General features: G+C 42.6%; 1 protein-coding gene across 2 annotated transcripts; it reads left to right on the top strand.

Annotated features, from left to right (window-relative positions):
• Window positions 1–3,832: 3,832 nt before the first annotated feature.
• arhgap22b (Rho GTPase activating protein 22b) lies at window positions 3,833–23,900 on the top strand. 2 transcript variants are annotated; one of them, XM_086065059.1, is made up of 10 exons: window positions 3,833–4,002; window positions 10,076–10,275; window positions 13,928–14,015; window positions 18,547–18,675; window positions 20,226–20,433; window positions 20,505–20,637; window positions 20,710–20,783; window positions 20,929–21,050; window positions 21,170–22,160; window positions 22,425–23,900. In XM_086065059.1, the coding sequence occupies exons 1-10, from the start codon at window positions 3,960–3,962 to the stop codon at window positions 22,645–22,647; spliced, it is 2,211 nt and encodes a 736-aa protein (XP_085921185.1). In that variant the 5' UTR covers window positions 3,833–3,959; the 3' UTR covers window positions 22,648–23,900. The 2 variants fall into 2 exon arrangements, with proteins under 2 accessions (XP_085921185.1, XP_085921186.1); XM_086065060.1 differs by lacking the exons at window positions 3,833–4,002; window positions 10,076–10,275; window positions 13,928–14,015 and adding an exon at window positions 17,254–17,587.
• Window positions 23,901–23,933: the final 33 nt, after the last annotated feature.

Genomic DNA, 23,933 nt, shown 5'->3' with positions numbered 1-23,933 from the left:
TCACTTGAAAACTTTATTTAAAGTTCTGTTAATTATTTATTTTTGAAAACAGAGCTTTACTATGAGCTCAGTAGATGACACTTTAAATTGATAATGTGCACACATCTTTATTTATAATTAAATTAATTGTATTTCTTAAATTATATTTCCAAATAGTTAGTATAATAGAGACCAATCAGAAATGCTGGTTAGGGGGTACTTGGCTGGAAAAAAAAAAAAAATTCACAAGGGTACGTCACTGAAGAAAGGTTGAGAACGACTGTTTTAACATAAATAAATAAAAAATGCCAATGCAGACTATTGCCATCTATAGTGTGTTTGTCACAGTCTGCTTATCCTGTCAGCTGTCATTGCATTGGTGGGTGAAGTCATGGCCATGTCCTAATAGTCAGTGACAGAGGGGGGGTTGCTAAAAGGGGTTAAAGAGCAACACCTGTCTACTTTGTGTCCCCTTAGTCTGTCAGAGTACTCTCTTTATATGCCATCGCATAACTTTCTTTGTCTTAATGGCAAGGCGAGAGTGAGATGGTGACTGAATGTAGATCGTTTATTTCACCATTTTTGAACTGCATTAGTATGTTGACGCTATACAGTTTTTTTGTTGTTGTTTTTTTTGTTTGCTTTTGGTACCGTTTTTAATCTATCTGTGTTCTGTCACAACAGCTAGCCAGCGGCTAGCGCTAAACTAGCTTATGAGGGTTCATCTCTCCGGTCCAACTTTGCCAACTCTTTTCGTGCTAGGACAATGTCAGATGCCAACAGGCGTTGTTGATACTTATTGATTAACAGTGTAATTGAATGCTCATTAGTGGGCTAAATATACATGCTATAAAAAAATTATTGGATGGATATATTGCCACAATGTGATGTTATTCATAATCTGTCTAAATCTAAATTAGTTGTTGTTGATGTAGGTGTTAACCACGGGAAGTCAAAATAAATTCATTCAATTCATACCACTTTAGCCGTCAGATACAGGTTCTAAAATATAGAGAAACTGTGACATAATGAATATTCACCATCACCTAATCACGCAAACATCCAATAGTATTCTTTTTTGGTGTGTTGGCAGATGAATGAAAAGGTCGACTGCAGCCAGGTATGCCCATCAATAAATAACGCTAAGTCAACAGTCGCACCTTCAACATCCAGACCCCCTCGTCTCTACCAGCCTGTCTTAACACGGCCCCTCCCTGCCCCGATTAAATTTTAATCATCCTGTTTCAATATTTCAAAAGGTTCTCTCCAATTCAGTGATGTTATTTGGCTTTAGTGGCGAACAGATAATGGAGCAAGTTCTCGCTGTTATTGTGGCTCCGCTCGACAGGGACGGCTGTTGCTCAAGATCACCAAGATCAAACTCCACACTATTAGCAAGTTTTTGTGTGGTCCACCAACCCCCACCCCCACCCACCAAAAACAAACAAACAAAAAAAAAAACATTTCCACAGGGGATAAAAACAACATTGAGTTGGGTGGTAGAATCACAAACAACTTTCAGCGCCACACCCTGGATGGAGTGGTCACACCGCTTTTACTTCGAAACCCACAGACTGGCATTAAAAGCTTTTTATTATCCTTTTTTTTTTCTTCCTGATCCTAGTTTCTCACATTTTACTCATGTCATGTGACCACTATCTTTCAATCTCATTTGATTTGGGCTTGAGCCATGTGTGTGTCCTAATGTGCTGCTTCATTTCAGATGCTTGTTGGCTTTTGTGTGCGTGTGTGTGTGTTAGTGCCTGTATGCCAAAAGAGGACACACACGCGCATATGTAAGCACACCCCTCCACCCTCTCGATATCTCCTTCCTTCTTTGCTCTGTAATAAGAGCAGCTGTGGCCGCTCTGATTCAATTGCAGTGCAGGACTTATGGCTATTATCCTGTGTCGACTGGCGCAGGAGGGCTGGCTGCTGCTGCTGCTGCTGCCGCTGCTGTGGCACAGCTGCGCCTGCAACAACACCAGAAAACCCACTTGAGAGTCGTAAATGTAGACATCCCACGAACTCAAATCTTTTTGAAAATACTGCACAGGGCTGACTTATGGGAACAAAAGTGTTTCTAATCACCTTAAACTACAGTTTTGTATTATTTGTGATTTTTAGGATAATGCACTAGTGGTTAACATGTTGGAAGTTCGTGGTTGAAATTTTTACAGCTCCATCACACATTCTAAATTGTTCATGTTAGGCTATTGGAGACTCTAGTCTAAATTGTCAATATGTGAGTGAGTGGTTGTTTCTTTGCTAGCCTTTATGAGATAAGAAATGTTGGATCCAAATTAGACTATCGATCTAATTTAAGTAACCAAATCACTAGAATCGTGGCAGTAGGGGGATGTAATCGGAAACACGGTGGAAGGAATTATGAACAGTTCAAAATAGCAGTCAGTGTTAGCACAATGCTTTCAGATATCTGCTAAAAAGCGTCCAAAAAAAGCCTATTAGAATATCTGAAATTTAATTGTAGTTTAAGGGCGTTAGTGGAATATGAGTCAAGCAGCAAAATCCAGGAGTTTTTATCAATATCAAAAGGCGGCCATTTTGCCACTTGCTGTCGAGTGAAAACGACATCACAGTTGCTCATGTAACAACCAATCACAGCCCAGCTTCAGAAAACAGGTGAACTGTGATTGGTCGTTGCCTGAACCCTGAGCAACCGTGATGTCATCTTCAGTCGACATTAAGTGGCAAAATGGCCGCCCCCTGAGATGGCTAAAAATGGCTGGATTTTGCTTCATAATTCATATTCCACAAATGTAATATTAATCAGAATGTCATGTTTAGACTAGTGGCACTTTAACCTTTTAACTCTCTGAACAGCCACATCCCAGTTATAGGCGGGTGTGCACACTTGTGCAACCTCATCTCAATTGTAAATTTTTACTTCCACTTTTAATGTTTTTTTATTTTTATTAAGTTGTAGAGGTTATAGGTCACACTGATGGTGGAAAACATTTTCACAAATTCAAATAGGGGTGTGTAGACTTTTTATTTCCACCATACATTCTGACTAGGTGACATCAATGTAAGATACAACCGTGACAACTAATGTATGAGACATTTATGTGGCAAAAAAAACATGCCAGCAAACTTTTGTAATTTCGAGAAAAAAAAGGAAACATTTTGCAGAATGCAAAGCAAAATGTCAATTTGTTTTGCATCTATTGTGTCAAATTTAGACTTTCGCTGTAGGGGACAGGATGTTATCAGACCCATTTGGAAGCATATTTCCCTCCACTGCTTTTTCAGTGTTGCGCCATTGGAATGCCTGGAGCAAGTAATTACTATAGCATCTGGGAATTCCGCACATTTGACTTTGAGTCGAAAGGCAATGTCACTCGAGGAAAACCAGAGGCGGCCAGGATGGCGTATTTTAGGAACGTGGTTGAACGGATTTACAAAAGAAGGGAATTCGAGCGAGACCAAATGGACTTCTTAGAATAGCGAGAGAAAATGATAGAGGAGGAAGAAGAATTGGGGAGGGGGTGTGATTATGAGGGGAGACAAGCTCAGAAAGTCTTAATTAGGTGGAGGGGGTGGTGACACCTGCCACATTAGCCCCCACCCCCCACCCCTCAATTCTCTTCTACTTTGAAATAATTCAATCTTGCAGAAGATGGAACCTAAAATCAGGATTACATTTGATAAGGTATATTTTGTCAAAAAGCTCCATCCACCCAAGGCGGATGCACCGCTATGAATAATTCAGCAGGGAGGGGTTGAGGCCACTGGGCGTGTGTGCATGGAACGAGAGAAGAAAAAAAGAGGGTAGTTCCTCCCCATCCAGTCCCTCCCTCTTTTCTGGTCCCGTTCCCCTCCCTTGTGTTCCCAACCCCCAGCTGGCGGCCGCACTGCAGAAGGTCAGAGAGAGGAAGAGGAGGCTGCGGGAGAGACGGGCAGGGGCGGGGTGCTTGGATGTACACGAACATGCCGAGAGGCGAGCGCGCGGACGAGCCATGACCACCATGCTGAGTCCCAAGATCAGACAGACCAGAAGAGGTAGGACACTTTCAAACATCCTCTTTTGTTAATGACAAGTCTGAACTATTGCTCGGATGTGACTGACATGCACTTTCACGCATTCAAACCTTAAGCCTCACTTCTCCTCTACTATCATGTTTCACAATTGAAATACTCTGGACAACAACTGGACCCGTTCTACCAGTGTGAAATCTGTTAGTAACCAATTGCATCTCGAGTTTCATCACTACTATCAGCCTGCCGCCAGCTGCGTGTGCGCTCGTAAAAGGATGCGTTAATAAGCCCGTGTGCGCAAATGTGTCCAAGTCCACGTGTCCTTCCATCCTTCCGTCCCAATTATTCATCTGGATGTAATTAAGATGTAATGAATAGCTCCCGATAATGCCAGTGGGATGCGGAAATCCTCTCCTGGAGCTGCGTGAAATTGCTCTTAAAGAGGATTCAATGTTGCATTTGCATATTTTATCAGACAATAGGCATTGGGCATGTGTGGTTTAGGAATTGACATATTAGCTGCTTGCGTCAGACTACTTGTGCCAAATTTTCATATTCGTCCAAAAATCGGAATTGTTCAAGATTCAATTGGGAAACTGATGAAAAGAAGCAACATGCAAGATTAATAACAATACTGGCTTTTGGACCCAATGCTGGGTTAGCTATTTCACCCAATTTGGGTTACTTTTAACTAGAGATAGACCGTTATGTTGTTGTTTTTTCAGGGCCGATACCGATATTGATTATTAGTAGTCAAGGACGCCGATAACCATTATTTGGAGCCGATATTCATTTTCACTAAAAGGGAAAATATTGGTATCAAAATTTTTTTTTTTTTATTAAAGCATATTGTCGCTGATATATGAAAAAAACATATTTATTACTATTATTTTTACATTTTTAGGATGTCTGCATTGTTTCATCCCCAAAACACAAATATGTAAAGAAAAAAACAAATTAAAAAAAGGCAAAAATGGACATAAGTGTTTTTCACATAGCAGCGACGAGATGTTTTTAGAACAACTTTTAGGGTTCGTAGAATATTGGTGTTTAAAAAAAAATCTTAGTCAATAGTAGACATCGTTGTTTTAAAAATCTAACAAAAAGTTCAGGGATCTCCCAGGGGCAGTAGCTTGTCTTCAAAAGTTGAATAAAAACTGAAGTAAATAGCTCCCTATTGTTTTCTAAAATGTCAAAATATCTGAAGTAATACAATTTTACTCATCTTTGTTTCAATTTCAAACAAAACAGAAACTGCGGAGAGTTCTCAGGGTCAGCAGCATCTGCGAAAATTTTAATAATTTGTTCTCTCAAGCTAACCCCCCCTCCCCCCACCCCCGAACACTTTTTTGAATGGATCTATTATCGGCTGTATGATTCTTCAAAATGGCCGATGCTGATATCCGTTAAAATGCTGAATATCGGTGCCGATATTCAGCCAGTAAGCGTGTTATTGCACCTTTAATGACATCTAATGGAAGAGGATTTAATTGTTGTGCTCATCGCTATACGTCACTGGCACAGTTAGATGATGTGCAAAGCAGGTTTTGAGAGCTCAATATTTGGATGATTTACCCCTGACAAGCATCTGGTAAGAGTTTATAGCTTTTGCAGCAAAAATTTGCTACGAGAAATGCAAATGCGTCCTAACTACGTTTATCTTTGAGATTTCCAGAGATCCTGCCACTGTTTTAATTGCCTTCACATAAGCTGCTTCCTTCTCCTACAGCATCTATTTGATGCGCGTTGCCATGGTTTCACCATGTGGCAACTCTCTGAAATTCTGCATGAATAGCAGATACGCTGCCCGACGTTAATCCCTCTGTGGCGTTCGCACATATACACATGGAAATAACGTCAAATGCACATACTGCTGCATCAGTTCCACTCCACTGCAGGTTCCACATACAAGCCCGTATATGAGCCGCCGCACCCCTCGTAGCTTGTCGGTGTGTAGATTTAAACGCACACAAAGCGGTCGGGTGATTTATCAACAGTGGTAGGCTAACCGCAAGTTCCGCGCCGATGCACCTGTAACTCTGTCCGCCATAAATCACCGCCCAACGACGAGATTAATGGAATTAAATTCCTCCAGCAAACCTTGTGTCTGTGTGGAATGAAGTGCATGCATAGCTTGATGAAGATCGATGTCAGACATAGTAAAAACCCAAGCCTGATAAAAGGAAGTCAGACTATGTGGAGTGTTTTTTAAAAAAATTTATTTAGCTGTTGTGTATATGGGAAGGCAGCATCATGCGCGTGTTGCGCTTGAGTCAACAAAGAGGTATATGGAACATTCTGCAGTATGAAAGGTCTTTCTCTTATTTTGGTTACCTAGGAGTGTGCATCTCTCCAATAAAAGTCAATTGGATACGTATCTCGCTACATAGCGTGCGATACGATTCAAGGACAGTACATTTTTAAGTGGAGCAATTCAGTCCAATTAACTCATTCACTCACAGCCATTTTCACTGAAGCAACCCCCTTCGCTCCCGGCTGGTCTACTGGATTTTGACTGATTTTGCAAGGCCTACAGAATATTGTGTTCTATTGCTATAAAAACATGGAACCTACCAAAATAAAGATCAGAGTCTCTTCTTTCATCAGGAAAAAAAGTATATTTGTAGCAGACTGTTCAATAAGTGCCTCGATACATGAGGTGTGAAGGTCAGCACATCCAATTCGATTCAATCTGATGCACTCACATCTTTTGAATCGAACCAAATTTTCCGATCAAAATCGGTTTTCACGTCTGTTATGGCCAGTGAATGGAATTTGATGAATTGAAAAAATATGAATACGATATTTTGTCAACAATGCCATACAGTGAGTCTGAAAAAGAGAAAGCATTTTACAAAAACAGTCATATATACAGTGGTGCCTTGAGGTACAAGTGACTCGACTTACGAGTATTTCAAGATATGAGCCATTGTCCCGCAACGGGCGAAATAGTCTCAGGCTCATATATGGCTATATGAACACAAAATATGAATTATCCTTTGCGAAAAATGACTAATATTACTACATCTTATTAATGAGACTCTTCTTCATGTGTATATTTGTTTGTATAATACTGCCCCCAGGTGGCCAAGGTACATACACCATAAATAACAGCATCATTTTTATTTTATTTTTTATTTAAAAAAAAAAAAAACAGCATAATGTGAACTGAAGGGAAGTTGGCTAAAACTAATTAGGAAAAGGCAAATTACTTAAAAAAATTTATATATATTTTTTTTTTAGGATGCTTGAATATTTAATCCAATGGGGCAAATATAATTTACGATAAGAGTGTTTTTAGTCATGAGCGTGCTTACGGAACAAATTCAACTTCTACTACTATATGATCCATCCTTCCATATGTCCGATCACCTGACTTTTATCTGACGGCCAAGCTAACCGAAACGTTTATATGTCTCTTCCATTCTGAGCCGATCGGATCCATTTTTGGACATGTGCCACCAATTGAGTGTTGGCTTGCTGTTGAGGCTTACTTTAGCCTGAAAGGACCCATGAGGAAACTATGTATACAACACAATAGACGTATATTCATGCAAGTACAGTAGATGGGGCATAATAGCGTGTTGCAAGCTTATTTATTTATTCTTGTCCCCTTTTGACCTGGAAAAGGTTCAAATGTTACATATGGGTACATTCGCGTATTGTACGTTTGGACTCCTCCTGGAAGAAATTATGCTAAGCCTCTTGATGTTTCCCCTCCCAAAATGTGGTTCATGGCAAATATTAACCCTGCTTTCTGTTCCAACTAATTGCAGTGGTTATGCATAAAGCACACGCCGACGCTAAAGCTTCCGCACTCGTTTATATTTGAACATCATACAAAGTGGCCACAGTGCAGCTCCACCAAGCCAAGGAAGGTCTGAATCACCCTCAGCACAAGGTTCAAATTGGAGCTTTGGCACTTTTAGACCCAGAAAAAAAAAATCTGTGACTCAAGTGTGAATCACAGACTTGTGTGTTCCACTCATACACAGCTGACGTGCTAAATAGGGGAATGCTTTTATATCAACGCTGGCGAGAACAGATGAAAATAAACCGTATTAGCGTAGACTTACAACGTATCTAATTTTAAATAATCACTTTTTGTTCCTATGAGTAGAAATGAGTCTGCCTCCTTTCAGTAATAACTTTTTGTGATTTAGTTAAAAGCAGCCACGGAGAAGATAAGCGTCAAAAGAAGACTAATGGAAGGATAAGCGTCATTAATATGAAGTCGATTACCACTTGGTTGTATCTCGTCGTAAATCTTTTTACCGTTAAATCTTTATCATTTAAGTCTTTGAGTTATTTATTTTTGACTGATTTGTTCCTATTTCTGCATTTTGTCCAATCTCTCTTGCTCTTCTTGGCAATTATAGTTCTATGTTTGGTCATTTAATTTAAAGAATATGTTATATGTGACCTCACTAGTCCAAATATGACTTTCTGATTAATATAATATTTTTGGAATATGAGTTATGAAGCAAAATCCATCCGTTTTTTTTTATCTAACAACCAATCACAGCGCAGCTTTAGAAAACAGGTGAGCCCTGCTTAACTCATATTCCACTAACACAATGTTAACCAGAATACTATATTTAGACGAGACAAAGTGCAATTTCTGATGCTGAGAAGTTGAATAGCTGAATGCTAAGATTTGAATGTAAATTGAAACATAAATTGGGGAAATGACACACTTTTACTTTTTAGTTAAATGACAAATTAAAGAAAACTTGAACTGCAATCTGCCTAAAATGGGATGTAATCATTTCAGTGAAATTATAATCCATTTCCTGATCTGATAGTCAGTTGGTATCGAACCATCGAATGTGGTCCAACCCATGTCCAGTGAACACATAATAAGGCTGCTCTATAAGAGGCTCATGCCAAGCATACCCGGTACATTTTTCAATGTCATCACCAGTCAAGCCTCTTGAGTGATGCGATACCACAACTGTGTGCTTCAGACGTCTTGATTTGAGGCCATAGGATTTGAAAATTACAATTCTGAATTTTAAGGAGGAGGTGGATACTTCACGGCTACGGAATGAATACCAGGCAGTTGTTATGTTCGATTTACTGACATTTAACTGGGCAACGAGTGACAGTTCAAATGAATCAAACACTTGTCACCTCGGACACAAGGTCATTTTTAGTAGTACCATTAAAACGATATCCTTACAGCTATATGTGTGAGCTGGGAAAAAAAATAAATGAGGCAATAAAATAGAATTGATTTTCTTTTCCCATTTCTCCAACCCCGTATTCCTTTTGCAACATTGATCATATCTTTGCATGTGTGTGTGTGCACAGTTGAGCTGTATAAATTATTCATGATCATTAAATTGTGTCGCCTTGTTTGCATAACCTGCCATGAGTTCATACCTTGCGTGCCATAAACCCATATGGCCGAGTTGGCAAGAAAATCTTATAGTCAACTTTGTTTGAAGATGCGGATAATGTTGCGTTATCTCAGTCTGCTGTCACATTGGGGACGTGGCTGCACCGCCAGTCCCTTTGCTTGGAAAAGGGCCCTTGACTGAGCTCAGGTTTCACACATTTGTTGAGAAAGGATCGAGTCAGTCAGTCCCATGTGGTCCTATTATAGCAAGCCCGAGCCGTTTGCCTTTCTTTTGGCTTGTGGCGAGACAATAAGTCTCTCCCAAGGACCTTCCAAATGGAAGGGAGGTGAAGGGGTGAGGTGGGGGTGGGTACAATCCCTGTCACCCCAGGCTACATCTGTGTGTGTGTGTGTGCGCGCGCCCCATCACCGTCTCCGCATTATTTGTGTTCTGTTCTTATTTGCGCCTGCTGCCTCTGTATCTCATCTTGAGGTGTTCTTGCCCGGGGGCAGAAGGTTGTGTGTTCCTGGGTGATGTGCAGCATACCCAATGAAAGATAACACTGTAGGATGATAATGGAAAAGAGGGAAAAAAACATGGCGTGAGGCCAAGACGGATAATGGAGTCGTCAACTCCATTATTGACTCGTCTGTCGTCAGCGGTGAGAAGTAATGAAGTACAAACGCGTTACTGTATTTAAGTAGATATCCGTACGCATTTGACTTTTTACTGTTCCTCTGTCCATTTGAAAACAGCCCGGTCCAAGAGCATGGTGATGGGCGAGGTGACGCGAGGCTCCTGCCAGCCGGCCTCACCCAGCCTCCAGGAGGGGGCGCTCAAGGCCGGCTGGCTGAAGAAGCAGCGCAGCATCATGAAAAACTGGCAACTGCGCTGGTTCGTGCTGCGCTCGGAGCAGCTCGACTTCTATAAAGACGAAGAAGAAACCAAACCACAGGTAATTACAAAGCGAGACGCATGTTGAAGCTATTACTCCAACTTGTTTATGGCAAAGTTGTTGGCTTGGGGAACCGACGACAGGCACGTCGTTGCCATCAAGCATTCTGATTGGCTCACAGGGTGGTGGAAGCTCAACTGCTGATTTTTTTTTTTTTTTCATTTTCATTTGATCATCTCAACACAAATATTCATTAATGTTGGCAAGGTCTTGAGATGTCATATCTTTTTATGTGGAAATTTTGACATTTCACTTTAGAACTTTTATTGTGTAATATTATATCTAAAAGTCCCTATAAAGTGAAAACATACCACAGTGAAGAGTTTTGTTAACAACCCTGCCAAATTTGAGTGAGGCACTCTGTCCCCGTCCTCACGTTGGCTGTCACATCAAACTTAAATTTTTATTTTTTACCTCTCTCTTCTGCCTACTCTCCATGACGTGCATGCACTCATGGTTGACAATGTGGCGCTCTAAAGCCGCCAGTCCAAAGCTCTGGTCGACACACTGTCACATCAAACAAAATAAATCATAATAATAATAATACAACATTTGACCTGCCACCTATGCCTACTCTCCACGATGTGCATGCACTCATGGTTGACAACGAGGCGCTCTAAAGTGGCCACGCCAGTCCGAAGCCCGGGTTTACATGCGGGTTGGAATAAAATGTCCCCGACTCACTATTCCGCTTTTCTTTGTGTCATGTACCGACGAGAAAACAAAACCGGAGCTAGCTAGCTAACTGCACATGGCAATCGCGCGGGATAACAAAAGTGCCGAAATGTTTATATAGTGAGGGAAGAGGCAACTCATTCCAGGGCCCAAAAATGTTCACAGTTGAATACTACCTACTCAGTCTTTACACATTTACAGAATTTATCTTCAAACATGTCTAACATATTTAGAAGCAACTCCCTGAATTCAGTCTTTATTCTTTAAGTGTTGCCCAAGTCACCGTTGGTATCATACAATTACCAATCGCCAACAAATTATGAATGAGGTTTTAACACGATGGTATAATGGCTCAAGTACCAGTCTAAGTGTTTGTAGCACACACAACATAGCACTTGCTTTCTTCCTCCATTAGTGCATCGAGCTAAAAATATTTGCAAGGAAAAAAAGAATTGACTTAATTGATTCGATTCCTTTCTCAATTGAAGACACCTTTTTGTGGCTGTGTGCTGACTCATCCTCTCCCTCTTTAATAAGCACTTACAAGTAATGGAGTGGGTGTGTCACTGGAAAGGGGAGGGGGGGGGGGGGCAGCAGGTTAGCTGGATAGGTTTACAATGCTCTAACATGAGGGGATGATGTAATCCAACAACAGAAACAGACAGCAGGGCCATCTTCAACACGCACACACGCGCGCATGCACGCACACACCATTTAAAACATAATCATCATCACTGAGTATTCCTGACTGAAAACTTGACACTCGTATTGATTTTTTCCCAAGTCGTCACTCTGTGGATGACTGCTGTTTATTTGATGTGGGCCATCTGCCATCACGGTCTTTTCCCTCGCACACGCGCGCACACACCAACACCGGATGACGTCTTCGACTCATTGCGATCTCTATTCTATGGGGACCGAATGACCGAGAGAGGCTGCACCGGACCACCTTTAATCAAAGCGTGCCAATATTCACCCGAGCTGTATCGATTTGCAAACCCGTGATGCATTCAGCTTTGGCACGCGAGACCGAAATGGGCGCAGGGAAATGAGCACTCGCACGTGTGCACGCACAACCTCCCCCCCTCTGAACACAGGATGTGCGAGAACGTGTCATCCCGCCTTAGTTCTCACTCTAATCTTCTAATCGATAGGATATTTGAAACTGGGAGTGGTGCTCTGAGGGGGGGGGGGGGAGTAGGATTATTGCTACAATATAACCACCCCCTTACAAAGATGACAGAAAAGGCTGACAATAGATCACATGGCGAAAGCACACGGTGAAAATCAATAAATGGACTTTAGTTACTAGCCACAAAAAAAAAAAGAATGGCAGCACACAACACGTTTCTCGCATATTAGGTTCTATTTTATTACTATTTATTATTCGTCTCAATTTTAATTAAATATCGTGTTTTTGATAAGTGGCCAATTGGAAATATGATTGAAAAGGTGCGGGAATGTGACCACATTGCATTTCAGCTGACAGATCAATTTCAAAAGGTGGCTGCAATTTCCGTTGCAGTTTCACCAATAGTAACATACGGCAGTGGTGTCCAAACCATGGCCTGCGGGCCATATATGGCCCACCGACTATTTTAAGCGGCCCACAGCTAATGAATTCGACTTATAGAGCGTTACTAAATATGCAAAGAAACTATTTACGAATAAACTACTTACACTTCTCTTTATAATGTGTATTTCAGATTAAGACGTAAAAATGTTAATATTGACTCGATTCACAGGCATATTAATAAATATGTTTCCCTTCATCTGACAATTAGCGTAGATTTTAAACATAGAAGGGCCAAAACGTCCCTAATGAAAATTTAATTGCACTAAAAAACTAGCCACCAGAAGGTGCTAGAACTGCACAAATGGAAATCAAATTGACTTTTTTAAAGGGATACTTGACGCGTTGAGCCATCTTCAGCAGTAAAAAGGTTAGTATATGTCCAGAATGAATTTGATAACTACATTATATTTTGTATACAATGAACACATTTAAAAACTATTTTTTTTCCCGCTTGCTGTCGACTGAAGATGACCTCACCTGTGCTGAGGGAAGTAGGTAACGACCAATCATGTCTCACCTGTTTTCTGGGTTTGGTCAGCAAACTGAGCCATGACTGGTCGTTACCTACTTCCTCAGCACAGCTGATGTCATCTTCAGTTGACACGAAGCGGGGAAAAAATCGTTTTTAAAGGTATTCATTCAACATGAAAAAGAATGAAGTGATCAAATTCATTCTGGACAAACTATTAACTTTTTACTGCTGAAAACGGCTCAATGAGTCAAGTATCCCTTTAACAGATGTGCTGCTTTTAATATGGTGACATGACGACGACGATATTGTGGCACTTTTAATATCTCCATATTGCCGTTATGGTTACGACAACAATGACACTTTTTCATACCAGCTTGATCCTCTTGTTACGCCTTGCCCATTCTAAATTGCTCATCCCCTGCTGCCTGCGTTGTTGTGAGCATGTTAGCACCCTAGGGACGCTTCTCCTGTGCTTGCAACCAGCCGCGGCGCCCGCCTCTTCCATTTGTTGCCATGGCTACTAATGTTGGCGAGGGCCCTGGCCCACGGGCTGGGGCGATTTGGCAGAGCGGGCTGTCTGTTTGATGGAGGGCGCCAGTCAGCAGATTAACAGGGCCGAGCTACAGACGCTGGCATGTCTTCACAGCTCACTTGGTCTTAGTTGTCGCCGGCGAAATGGGTATTGATCTTGCTGAAGTATTCTGATCATCTGCGTGGGTCCCTGTTTAATTATAAGGAGATGGTGACACGAGATGTAGTACAAGGAGGGGGCGCGGATTTGTCTTATTGGTGCTCGTATGCCCTAGAAGATGAAAATAAATGTCAAAGGAAACAGCTATATAATTACAAACCGTAACTCTCGTGGGTGAAAAAGAGAAATAACCCCAAATTGTTTTTGTTGAAGCTCACTTTTGTTTGTGTTTTTCCAGGGCTGCATACCTCTGCAGGGTTGCCAGGTGAACGAACTCACAGCCAACCCAGATGAACCAGGAAGACACCTTTTTGAGATTGTACCAGGTAGGAGTTCTTGGTGTAAACAGCAGGGGGCACTGTTTTACAATATTTCGGGTATAGATGAGGCGTTATAGTAACTTTCTAATCTCACCCTTCATCATGACACAATGGCAACGCTAGTATTGGGCTTCGAACGCAAGCTGCTACAGTGTGTGTAGTTGATTGAAATGATTTGATGAAATTAGTTATTTTAACCATGTATATCATATTTTCATATTTTGTGTGTACCTTAAATTGTGGTCCACCCTGTCATTATGAGCTAACTACCTCATTGAGAAACTCTCAAATTTTCAGTGACATTACAACCTCTTCCTTCAATAGAGGCTGCAACAATGTATAGTTGCAGAATAAATATGTTCACGTTTTGTAATTGTCATCATATTAAGTGTGTAGTTGGATGTTGTCAAGCTTAACATGTCCACTCTGTCATAGTGACATATCGATCATATTGTTAATGTGCTCAATAGCCAAAAATGTCCACCCTGTCAGCAAGCTCAAATTTGTCTCTTTGCACGTTCATCGTTTACTTGCAGTCAATTGCAATTACAGTATATGAAGTGTCATTTAAAATCTCACGTTTTGGGAAGGACATTTTAATATGCAAGTGATTAACATTCAGCACATTCTTGCTCCCTGTGCCGCACCGTCCGCCAAAGCCGTGTTTGCTTGGGGACGAGCAACTTGTGAGTGTCTTGTGTGTTTTGTTTATGGCGGGTCAACGTTGCAGATGGGTGCGAACCCCAACGATCCTCTCGCCACGGCCACTCGGGCCACTGGAAAGTAATTAGGCGGAGGCTGATGCAAGTGCGCAAATGTGCACTCTCACCTGGAGCATTTACCATATTGTGGATGTGATTTCTGATTTCTACATTGGTCACCAACGTGTTTTGAAGATGAGGATTAATAATAGTATAATGTAACATTAAGAACAAGGTCAAATGGTTTTTGAGCCAACCAATTGTGACAAAGACGCTTATGAAACATTGTTTAATTGAGAAGCACGCCATCTGTGACCAATTTCACCCTTTTCCAAAAAATTTAATAGTTTCCATCTTTCAAACTTTGGACAATTAAATAGTTTGGAACGGCCTCATTTAAAACAGATGTATCTCTAGGTCACCGTTTGTCAAATGTTTAATTGTTGCACCATTTCAGCTTGTAAATCTTACACCAAATGGTGCACAGCAGAAGAAGAGATTGGTTAGAATGTCCGTATACAAGACATGCTTTTACATTTCGTCCATCCATATGCCTCATTTGCACCTTTCCAAGGTCACTTGGCGTAACGTATACAGCAACTCCTTTAATAAAAGTTTCAAATGATAGTAAATGCCTGGGGAAGAAATCCTGGCAGCATTTTAGCAAAACAGCATTTTGTTTCTATTGGATCTTTTGAGCCAAATAAAGCCGATTCCTTCGTCATGTGCCACATTTGGAACTGAGGTGGTTCGTATCGAAGCCCGCCGGCATACGGGAAACGGGGGAATTACTGGCATTTTTTGATTTAATAACAGCTGACTCGGGGCGGAAAGTTCTGTTGTGATAGGGTGAAGCGGCTTCTGACAGCTTTAGCAGCACAACTTCAGGCCATTTTCCGACTTGATGGCTCTCAGAAGAAACCATTACAGATTCTTTGATCTTTGTAGCATTGATTTCTGTTGTTGTTGTCATGGTGATTAGAACACATTCTCATCCTGTTCTCCCAAGACTAATTTCTTGTTCAGTCGTTATTTGTTCTTTTGACCTAATTTATAGCTCCTCTTATTGTGTAGTCTGTGCACCCTCACGGAGCTAAATAGCTTGACAGTAAACTTGACTTTGAAGTTTTCTTTAGGACACTCGTCAGCATTTTGTGCTACTCAGCAGAGGCCTTGATGATGGCGTGTGACATTATTACATAAAAAGTATCCCTTCGTGAACACACTTGTCTTGTGCTTAGTTACTATGTGTGGAGGAAAATGTTTTCTTGGTAACTGAACACCTGACTTATTTTTATTTTTTTTAATATTTTGCCACATTTTAGGATTCAAAGATATAAAACTTGATTTTCTCTTTTTTATTGAAGAATCAACACTAAATGGGACACAATTCATGAAGTGGAACAAAATATATACTATAGTTTAAACTTTTCTTTACAAATAACTGAAAAGTAGGGCATGTGAAATTATTCACCCCCTTTTCTCTAAGTGCAGCCAACTGACTGATGAAGTTCGCTGATGATTTCTGAATGTTGACCTAAATGACTGGTGACAATTTCTGAAATGACAATTTATCACCGTCCGTCATTTAGGTCAACATTGGATCACTCAAAAATCATCAGGGAACTCCTGAAGTCAGTTGGCTGCAGTTAGAGAAAAGGGGGTGCTGTTTATAGATATTTTGGAAATGGTCATTACTCGTTTAGGTCAACATCGAATCTTCAGTATTAATCTGGTAATTTCTGGAGTCAGTTGGCTGCACTGAGAGAAAAGGGGGTGAATCATTTCACATGTTCTACTTTTCAGTTTTTTATTTGTTAAAAAAAAAAAGTTTAAAATATCATATACATTTTGCTCACAACTGTCACACTTGGTGTTGATTCTAAACCCCCCAAAAATCAATAATTATTATATATGTTTTTGTTTGAAGCCTGAAATGTGGCAAAAGGTCAAAAGGTTCAAGGGGGCTAATACTTTTGCAAGGCATTGCACATGCTCTCACCTATCCGCAAGCAACATTGCACTTCAAATATGCGTTAGTGGGATTATGAACATGGCACTGGAAACACGGCAAATTACTGGCTAGCAATTTGCATAAACTCGTGTATTTTGGCAAAGATTGGAGGACAACCCATTTTCCAGCACGACAGACAGAGAGAGAGAGAGAGAGAGAGAGAGAGAGAGAGAGAGAGAGAGAGAGAGAGAGAGAGAGAGAGAGAGAGAGAGAGAGAGAGAGAGAGAGAGAGAGAGAGAGAGAGAGAGAGAGAGAGAGAGAGAGAGAGAGAGAGAGAGAGAGAGAGAGAGAGAGAGAGAGAGAGAGAGAGAGAGAGAGAGAGAGAGAGAGAGAGAGAGAGAGTGAGAGAGTGAGAGAGTGAGAGAGTGAGTGAGTGAGAGTGAGTGAGTGAGTGAGTGAGTGAGTGAGTGAGTGAGTGAGTGAGTGAGTGAGTGAGTGAGTGAGTGAGTGAGTGAGTGAGTGAGTGAGTGAGTGAGTGAGTGAGTGAGTGAGTGAGTGAGAGAGAGAGAGAGAGACTCGTCACACTCCTCCTCAGGGATTTACTTCTCCCCAGGGGGGCTTAGGGAAAGGACCCGCTGCCCACACTGCTCAATGGGAGCGGCGGGAAGAAACCGGGCAATGAAAAGAGGGACTTGCGTGGTTGCAGGAGTTGGACTCTGATGCATTCTTTTTTCATTTGTCACCGAGCATGCCTGACTGGCAACTTGGGCCGTCGGTGCTACCTGCTCCAAGGCGCTCCATGCTGCAAGGGTTTAGGGCAAAGAGAGCCCCGGGGCCACTATAAGTTCTGGTGTGAAGCGTTGGCGCAGACATGGGGCCGGTCTGCTGTAAGCCGGACACCGTGAAGACGCAACATCTCCAAGGTAACAGGGAACAGATGCCGGAGCTTTTTTCTTTCTTTTTTTTACTAGAGTAGTGAAGAGCCAAGAGAGGCTAGCTTTTGACTATATGTAAACTGACTTGCAGCTTTGGCACATAGTAAGGAAGCATTAGCTAACTCAAATTGTTGGCGTTATCTTATTTAGCTCTCACAGGGATCTTTGCACTTTCTATCCATTCACTTCAGGCTGAGATGCTGTCGTGGTTTTTTGGTGTCTGCTGGCTTTGGGCGTATGGATTTTGTGTATTTGTCTGTGTGCGCACTTGCGTGTTATCAGGACATGATGCCAGCGGAGTGGAATCAAAAGACGTGTCTGGGCTCCTTCATGTCTGAGTCTGCTCTTTATATTTCGAGCCACTCATTTCCCAAGTTATCTCAGTTGCGCAGAGATATCCGCGGGCTGTTTGTTTTGTTATCTTAAGATAACCCAACAAAAGTTGCGCTTAGTTTGCCATTTCAAGTGCACATCAGAAGACAGACGAGTGTGATCATCAGGATGGTGTGAGTTTGCAAAGCTGGGGGACAATCACATTTGGCTTTATGGCGCCACTGTTTATATTTGGGCTCCATTCTCACAGCTAAATGACTATGAACACAAAGACGTGATCTGGTCACAACATCCCACGCTTTTTATTGTAACCTTGATTTTACTGCTAGGTTTTATTATTATTTTTTATTTTCTTCACTACTTATCTTATCAAAGGCATGTGAGACACAAAATCTGTCTGGCGGTTAGAATGACTCCTGAATTCAACTAATTGAGCTATTCCGCCATCTTGTGGTGATAAACGTTCACAGCATGTTTGCTTCGCAATTATTTTGAATTCAAACATAAGCGACTGTATAATGCGTCACACTTGTGAAGACACAGCCACAGTTTGGATTTGAATATACTACAGAATGGGGAATTGCAGTTGCATTTACGGTTGTACGTGTTTGCAGGTGGAACGGGGGAGAAGGACCGCACACCAATCAGCCATGAATCCTTCCTGCTCATGGCCAACTCGCAGACCGACATGGATGACTGGGTCAAGGCCATACGGCGGGTCATCTGGGCACCGTTTGGAGGAGGTAAAGATTTCAGTGGCAAAGCTGTCAAGACTGCAAGACTCGTGTGTAAACAAGGGAAATACGAAGTCTATTGATAGTTATTCATATAAACTATTGTGTTTATTGATGTAATAAAATAATTGATCACTTACTGCATGTGGTCTTTGGCTACAAATTGTTGGTAATTACTTATTTTTTTACTAATGCCAAATTATTTTCTAGTAGTAGTATGTATGCAAGTTACACAATACCAATATATAATTGGACGAAAGTGAGGCATATCTAACGATGAAAAAACCCAACCAATTTTCAGATTTTTTTTTGCCATTTTTGACAATATTTGAACATTTTTTAATTTCCAGAAAATGTATAGCACTGCTAATATTTGCACTTTTGATGTTTTTAGTGATTGAGTGTTTAGGGGCTAGCAGTAATTGAATGTTCTCGCTAATTTAGAATTTCAACAGTACCACCAGCTAACAAATAGCTTATCTACTGTGTCACCCATTTTCAAGAAATTCAAAATTAGCAGGAAAATTCAATGACTTGTTTTTAATATGAATAACAGCGCCTAAACATCAGTTAAGTCCGAAGAAATACCCACAAACACCAAATGTGCAAATATTGGCACATTTCAGTAAAATGTCTAAATTTTTGAAATTTTCAAAATGGCGGCACGCGTTCAAAAATGGTAGGAAAATTCTGAAAATTGATTTGTTGTTTTTTTCCATCTATTCCATCTTTTCAAATGACAAATGGTCCCCTTACAAATTCCAAACTTTTGCCATAACAGGAAAAAAACATTGTATTTGCTACTCTGTATTCCCACAACTATTGACAGATGCTATCAAGATAAAAAATCAAAGTGATGATAATAATTGAACAGTATCATATTTAACTGCTGCCGTATTCCTAAACAATTTCTTCCTCTTTGCCGCTTAGACCGCATTATAAGACTCGCAAGGCGTTTCCTAGCTGTTTGTCCAGAATAAATCTGTCCGCAACCTCTGGAGCCATCATTAGCAGCGGTGCTAAAAAGTCTGCACACATTGCATGTGTGCTGTCAACTGCTCGTCCGTTTGTCAGCAGGCTTTCTGCCTGGGCGTTCTTCAGGCATGCAATAACCATGCTGGCACAAGAGGGCGCCAAAGTACTACTGTTAAGTGAGTCTTTCAGCAAATAATGGAGGAAAGGATAATAATAATGGGAAAATGAAGCTTCATGAAGCACTAAGGATATTTTTAATTACTCTAAAATAATAAAAGTGCTTCATGAAGCTTCATTTGTCCCTCACTAGTATAATAATAAAGCTTGCTCACAAAAGCAAAATGTGGGCTTTCCCCCCCAGTTTTGTTACTCAGTTCACATTAGCAAAGCTATGAGCTTCTTGTGCATTAAAGCTAAAGCTAGCTAGCTTTTAAACATGCCCACATGGTTTGTTGCTTCTTCTCAGTAGTGTCGTGTCAGTCACAATCAAACAAACAAATCTTTTGAGTGGACGTATTAAATAGCACACTTAAACACAGTTCTTTGGTATAAAGACGACGCATTACGACTTTTTGTTTCTCCAGGGATATTCGGCCAGCGATTGGAGGACACGGTGCAGTATGAGAAGAAGTTTGGCCCCCGGTTGGCCCCGCTTCTGGTGGAGCAATGTGTGGATTTCATCAGGGAGCGGGGCTTGGACGAGGAGGGTCTCTTCCGAATGCCAGGCCAGGCCAACCTGGTCAAAGATCTGCAGGAGGCCTTCGACTGCGGCGACAAGCCGCTTTTTGACAGGTAGGCACGGAGAAATAACCGCGGAAGGGAAACAAAAGCCGTTGGCGTGCCTTTTTGTGACTTCCCCGCAGCAACACGGACGTTCACACCGTGGCGTCCTTGCTGAAGTTGTACCTGCGAGAGCTGCCTGAACCTGTCATCCCCTTCTGCAAATATGAAGACTTTCTAACATGCGCACAGCTTTTGGCCAAAGATGAGGAGGAGGTACAGTATGCGGCAATTTGGCTGCGTCTCCAGTTTCTGTCCTGACAAGTGCTGCTGTTTGCTTTTCAACAGGGGGTTCAGGAGCTCGGGAAGCAAGTTAACACACTACCTCTGCCTAACTACAATCTCCTCAAGTACATATGCAAGTACGTTTTGGTTTAGTTTGGATCATGACAAGCGCCTTCCATAAAATAGCCTCATGGTTTCGGGTCGCCTGGTTTTTGTTGTTTCCAGTCCGTCCTTGACAGAACCCTTTGACCTACTCATAAATATCGTCCATTTCCTTTCTAGATTTCTTGATGAAGTCCAATCTCACTGTAGCGAAAACAAGATGAGCGTCCAAAACCTCGCCACGGTGTTTGGGCCTAATATCCTTCGACCCAAGATGGAAGACCCAGTCACTATCATGGAAGGTACAAACGCGTGCACCTACAGTCATTTGTCATTAAATATAAAATAGAGTCACAACGTAGTTCTACAAATGGGACTAAGATCTCTAAGAGGAGAAATGAACGTGATCCATTTCCCCTAGGTACCTCTTTGGTGCAGCACCTCATGACGATCCTGATCAGGGAACACAAGCGTTTGTACTCAGGGAGGGAGCAGGTGGGCCTGACCGCACCCCAAGCGGAGCATCAACTCCTCAATCGTAGCCTTGGTGCCTGGATCTCTGAAGAGGACCTACAGACCTCCAACACAGAACAAGAACTGAACAGCAGTGCCTCGTCACTCGAAGCCAAACTGTGCGCCGCTGTCACCCCCTCGCACAGCCCTAACCCCGGACCAAAACTGGGGTCCACGTCGATAAAGGGGGAGACAGTGGTGAGCCCGAGTAAACAAGTCAAGAGCATCCCCTCGTGGAAGTACTCTTTTAAAAGCTCCTCGGCGCCTCGTTCTCAGCCGCAGGCTAAGCCGAGCGGGGCGGTGGTGGAACCGAGTCCCGTGTCTTCTGGCGGGGGTGGAGGAGGAAGCAGTAACTGGCTGATGAACGGTTTGTCCTCCTTGAGGGGGCACAGACGCACTTCCTCGGGCGAAAGGTCGACCCGAGACCGCGACTCCACCGGCTCCTCACAAAGACTCTCCACCTATGACAACGTCACCTCCTCGTCCAGCACGGGCAGCGTGCCGAGTGTGGGCAGCACTCCTTGGTCCACCTCGTCCTGTGAGATCTCAGCGCCAGACTCCGGAAACGGCGATCCCCCGGCCCACCACGACGGAGGAGCGGCGGGCGACGGAGGGGACAAAGCGGAGTGGACGGAGGGTCAGAGGGAGCCCGAGAGAGGACGGGACGGGGGGGCGGTCACGGATCCGAGCTCCGAGCAAGACAGCTGCGAGGCCATGGAGCTGTGCAGCAGCAGCGCGGCCTGCAGCGAGAACGGCAACGTCAGCGCGGTCGCCGGAGTTCCGTCCATCGTCACGTCTGACGATGGCGACGGAACGAACGTCACACTGAGCAGCCTGGTAGAAGGCCTCAAGGACGAGCTCAGGAAACAGAAGGTCGCTTACGAGGTCAGGATCCAAAAGTGAGTATACGCAGGGGTGTGTAAACCGGGGGTGGGCAAAGTCGGTCCTCGAGGGCCGCAGGTTTTGGAGGTTTGTGCTGATTCCAATCAACAGGATCAGTATCAGGCTTATGCACAACTTGTTGATGCGCTGACCGTATATCAGCTGAAACATCCAAAACCTGCAGGACTCCGGCCCTCGAGGACTGAATGCGCCCAACCCTGGTGTCGACTTTGTATATCCATTGTAGATCCGCTATGTTGTAATTGTATGGCCACGTACAGGCTGGAGGACTCCAGTGCCGCCCTCTGCGCTCACATGGAGCGTTTGGAGCAGGAGATGGAGCAGGAGAAGAAGCGGCAGCGCATGCTGGAGATCAAACTGCGCAACTCGGAACGAGCTCGGGAGGACGCCGAGAACCGCAACAAACTCCTAGAGAAGGAGATGGAGGACTTCTTTTCCACCCTGGGTGATCTCACCATGAGTACGAGGACCAGCGATATCTGACCCCGACGTCGGGGTTGCTTTTCGAAAAGGGCTCACGGCATCAAGAATGCCGCAGGACTTTCAGCCATGATTGAGCGTGTTGAAGACGACACAGGAGGAAATTTTGAGGTGAGGTGGGGTGGGGGTGAGTGCGGTGCACTGTTTGGCACGCTTCACGTGGAACATGAACGCAGTCACTTCTTACTGGTGAGCACTGACCAAACGATAGCAAGTCAAATGAATGAATGAATGCAATATCTGTCTCTGCTGTGTCACATGCTAAAGTATGTTTGCTAAATATGAACATGCAGTAAATCCACACAATTCGAGGGGAATTGGGATCGAGCCCTGCCGAGGAATTGCCACCACAAAATGTTTTGAACTGAAGCGTACACACATTTGTATCACGTTTAGACCGTCAGCTAGTCTTGCCTGTATTTGCCCTCAGGCCCTTCCAGTGCCTCTCTCGTCACATGACTTACAGGTCATCCCTTCAGTGTGTTGTGGTTTGAAAATGAAGGCCGGTTGAAAGCGTGTCTGACCTGGGGGGGTGGGGGGGCCATGTTGACTTTGGCGCACCAAGGTCAACACTGCCCTTAAAGAAACAATGGTATTTCCTGGTTGTGCCTTCAGGGAAGTCTTTTTAAATATTGAAATGACAAAAGGTTGGCCTGGTCCACAGGTGTAACCGCCCTCTAGAACACATTGTTGGGTTTACTGGTGAAAAGTGCTGATGGCCGATAACGTAGAAGGTGCCAATTATTGTGAAAGTGATTTAGTGCTTTTGAATGAAAAGAATGTATCCTTTGTAGTGAAAGCAATTGTGTTTGATGAAGCCAGCCTGAGAGGAAATGCTCCGGTCAGCGCTTCCTCCAGTTTGTGTCTTGGACTAACTGTGTTGGGAAGAAAATGAAGCCTGTGCATATTTGTTCATCGAGCACCGCATGCTGATTAATAATAACCCGACAAAAGGGCCCAACAATGGAAAATGTGCTTTAGGAAGAACCATGTGACTGTTCTTTTGTTTTAAATGTACTGCATTTTGTAAAGCAGATTTTTATTGCACAGGAATATCCCGGAAGACTACTACCAACTATCACAGCAGTCCGATACAAAACTTTATTTTCCTCTTATGTATGTATGTACAGGTATGTCACATTTAAGCCTAAATGTCTTTAAAGGTCATCAATGGTGCTTTTTATTTATTTGAATATACATGATTGTAATGAATGGACATGTATGGAGAATAAAGCAGAAATCAAGTTAATCCAAAATGTTGAATTTGTACGAGATGATATTTGGCAACA

This window comes from Leptonotus elevatus, chromosome 20 (assembly GCF_054856555.1).
Source record: "Leptonotus elevatus isolate MCC_2025b chromosome 20, RoL_Lele_1.0, whole genome shotgun sequence".
Classification (NCBI taxonomy): Eukaryota; Metazoa; Chordata; class Actinopteri; order Syngnathiformes; family Syngnathidae; genus Leptonotus; species Leptonotus elevatus.
The sequence above is the reverse complement of the archived record's forward strand: the minus strand, read 5'-3'. Positions and strand labels throughout refer to the sequence as shown.

Bases quoted from the DNA above. Each gene is read 5' to 3' on its own strand.
- arhgap22b (XM_086065059.1), top strand. From the start codon at position 3,960: ATGACCACCATGCTGAGTCCCAAGATCAGACAGACCAGAAGAG. The intron at 14,016-18,546 runs GTAGGAGTTCTT...ACGTGTTTGCAG, and splicing joins CCTTTTTGAGATTGTACCAG to GTGGAACGGGGGAGAAGGAC. The intron at 20,784-20,928 runs GTACGTTTTGGT...TTTCCTTTCTAG, and splicing joins CTCCTCAAGTACATATGCAA to ATTTCTTGATGAAGTCCAAT.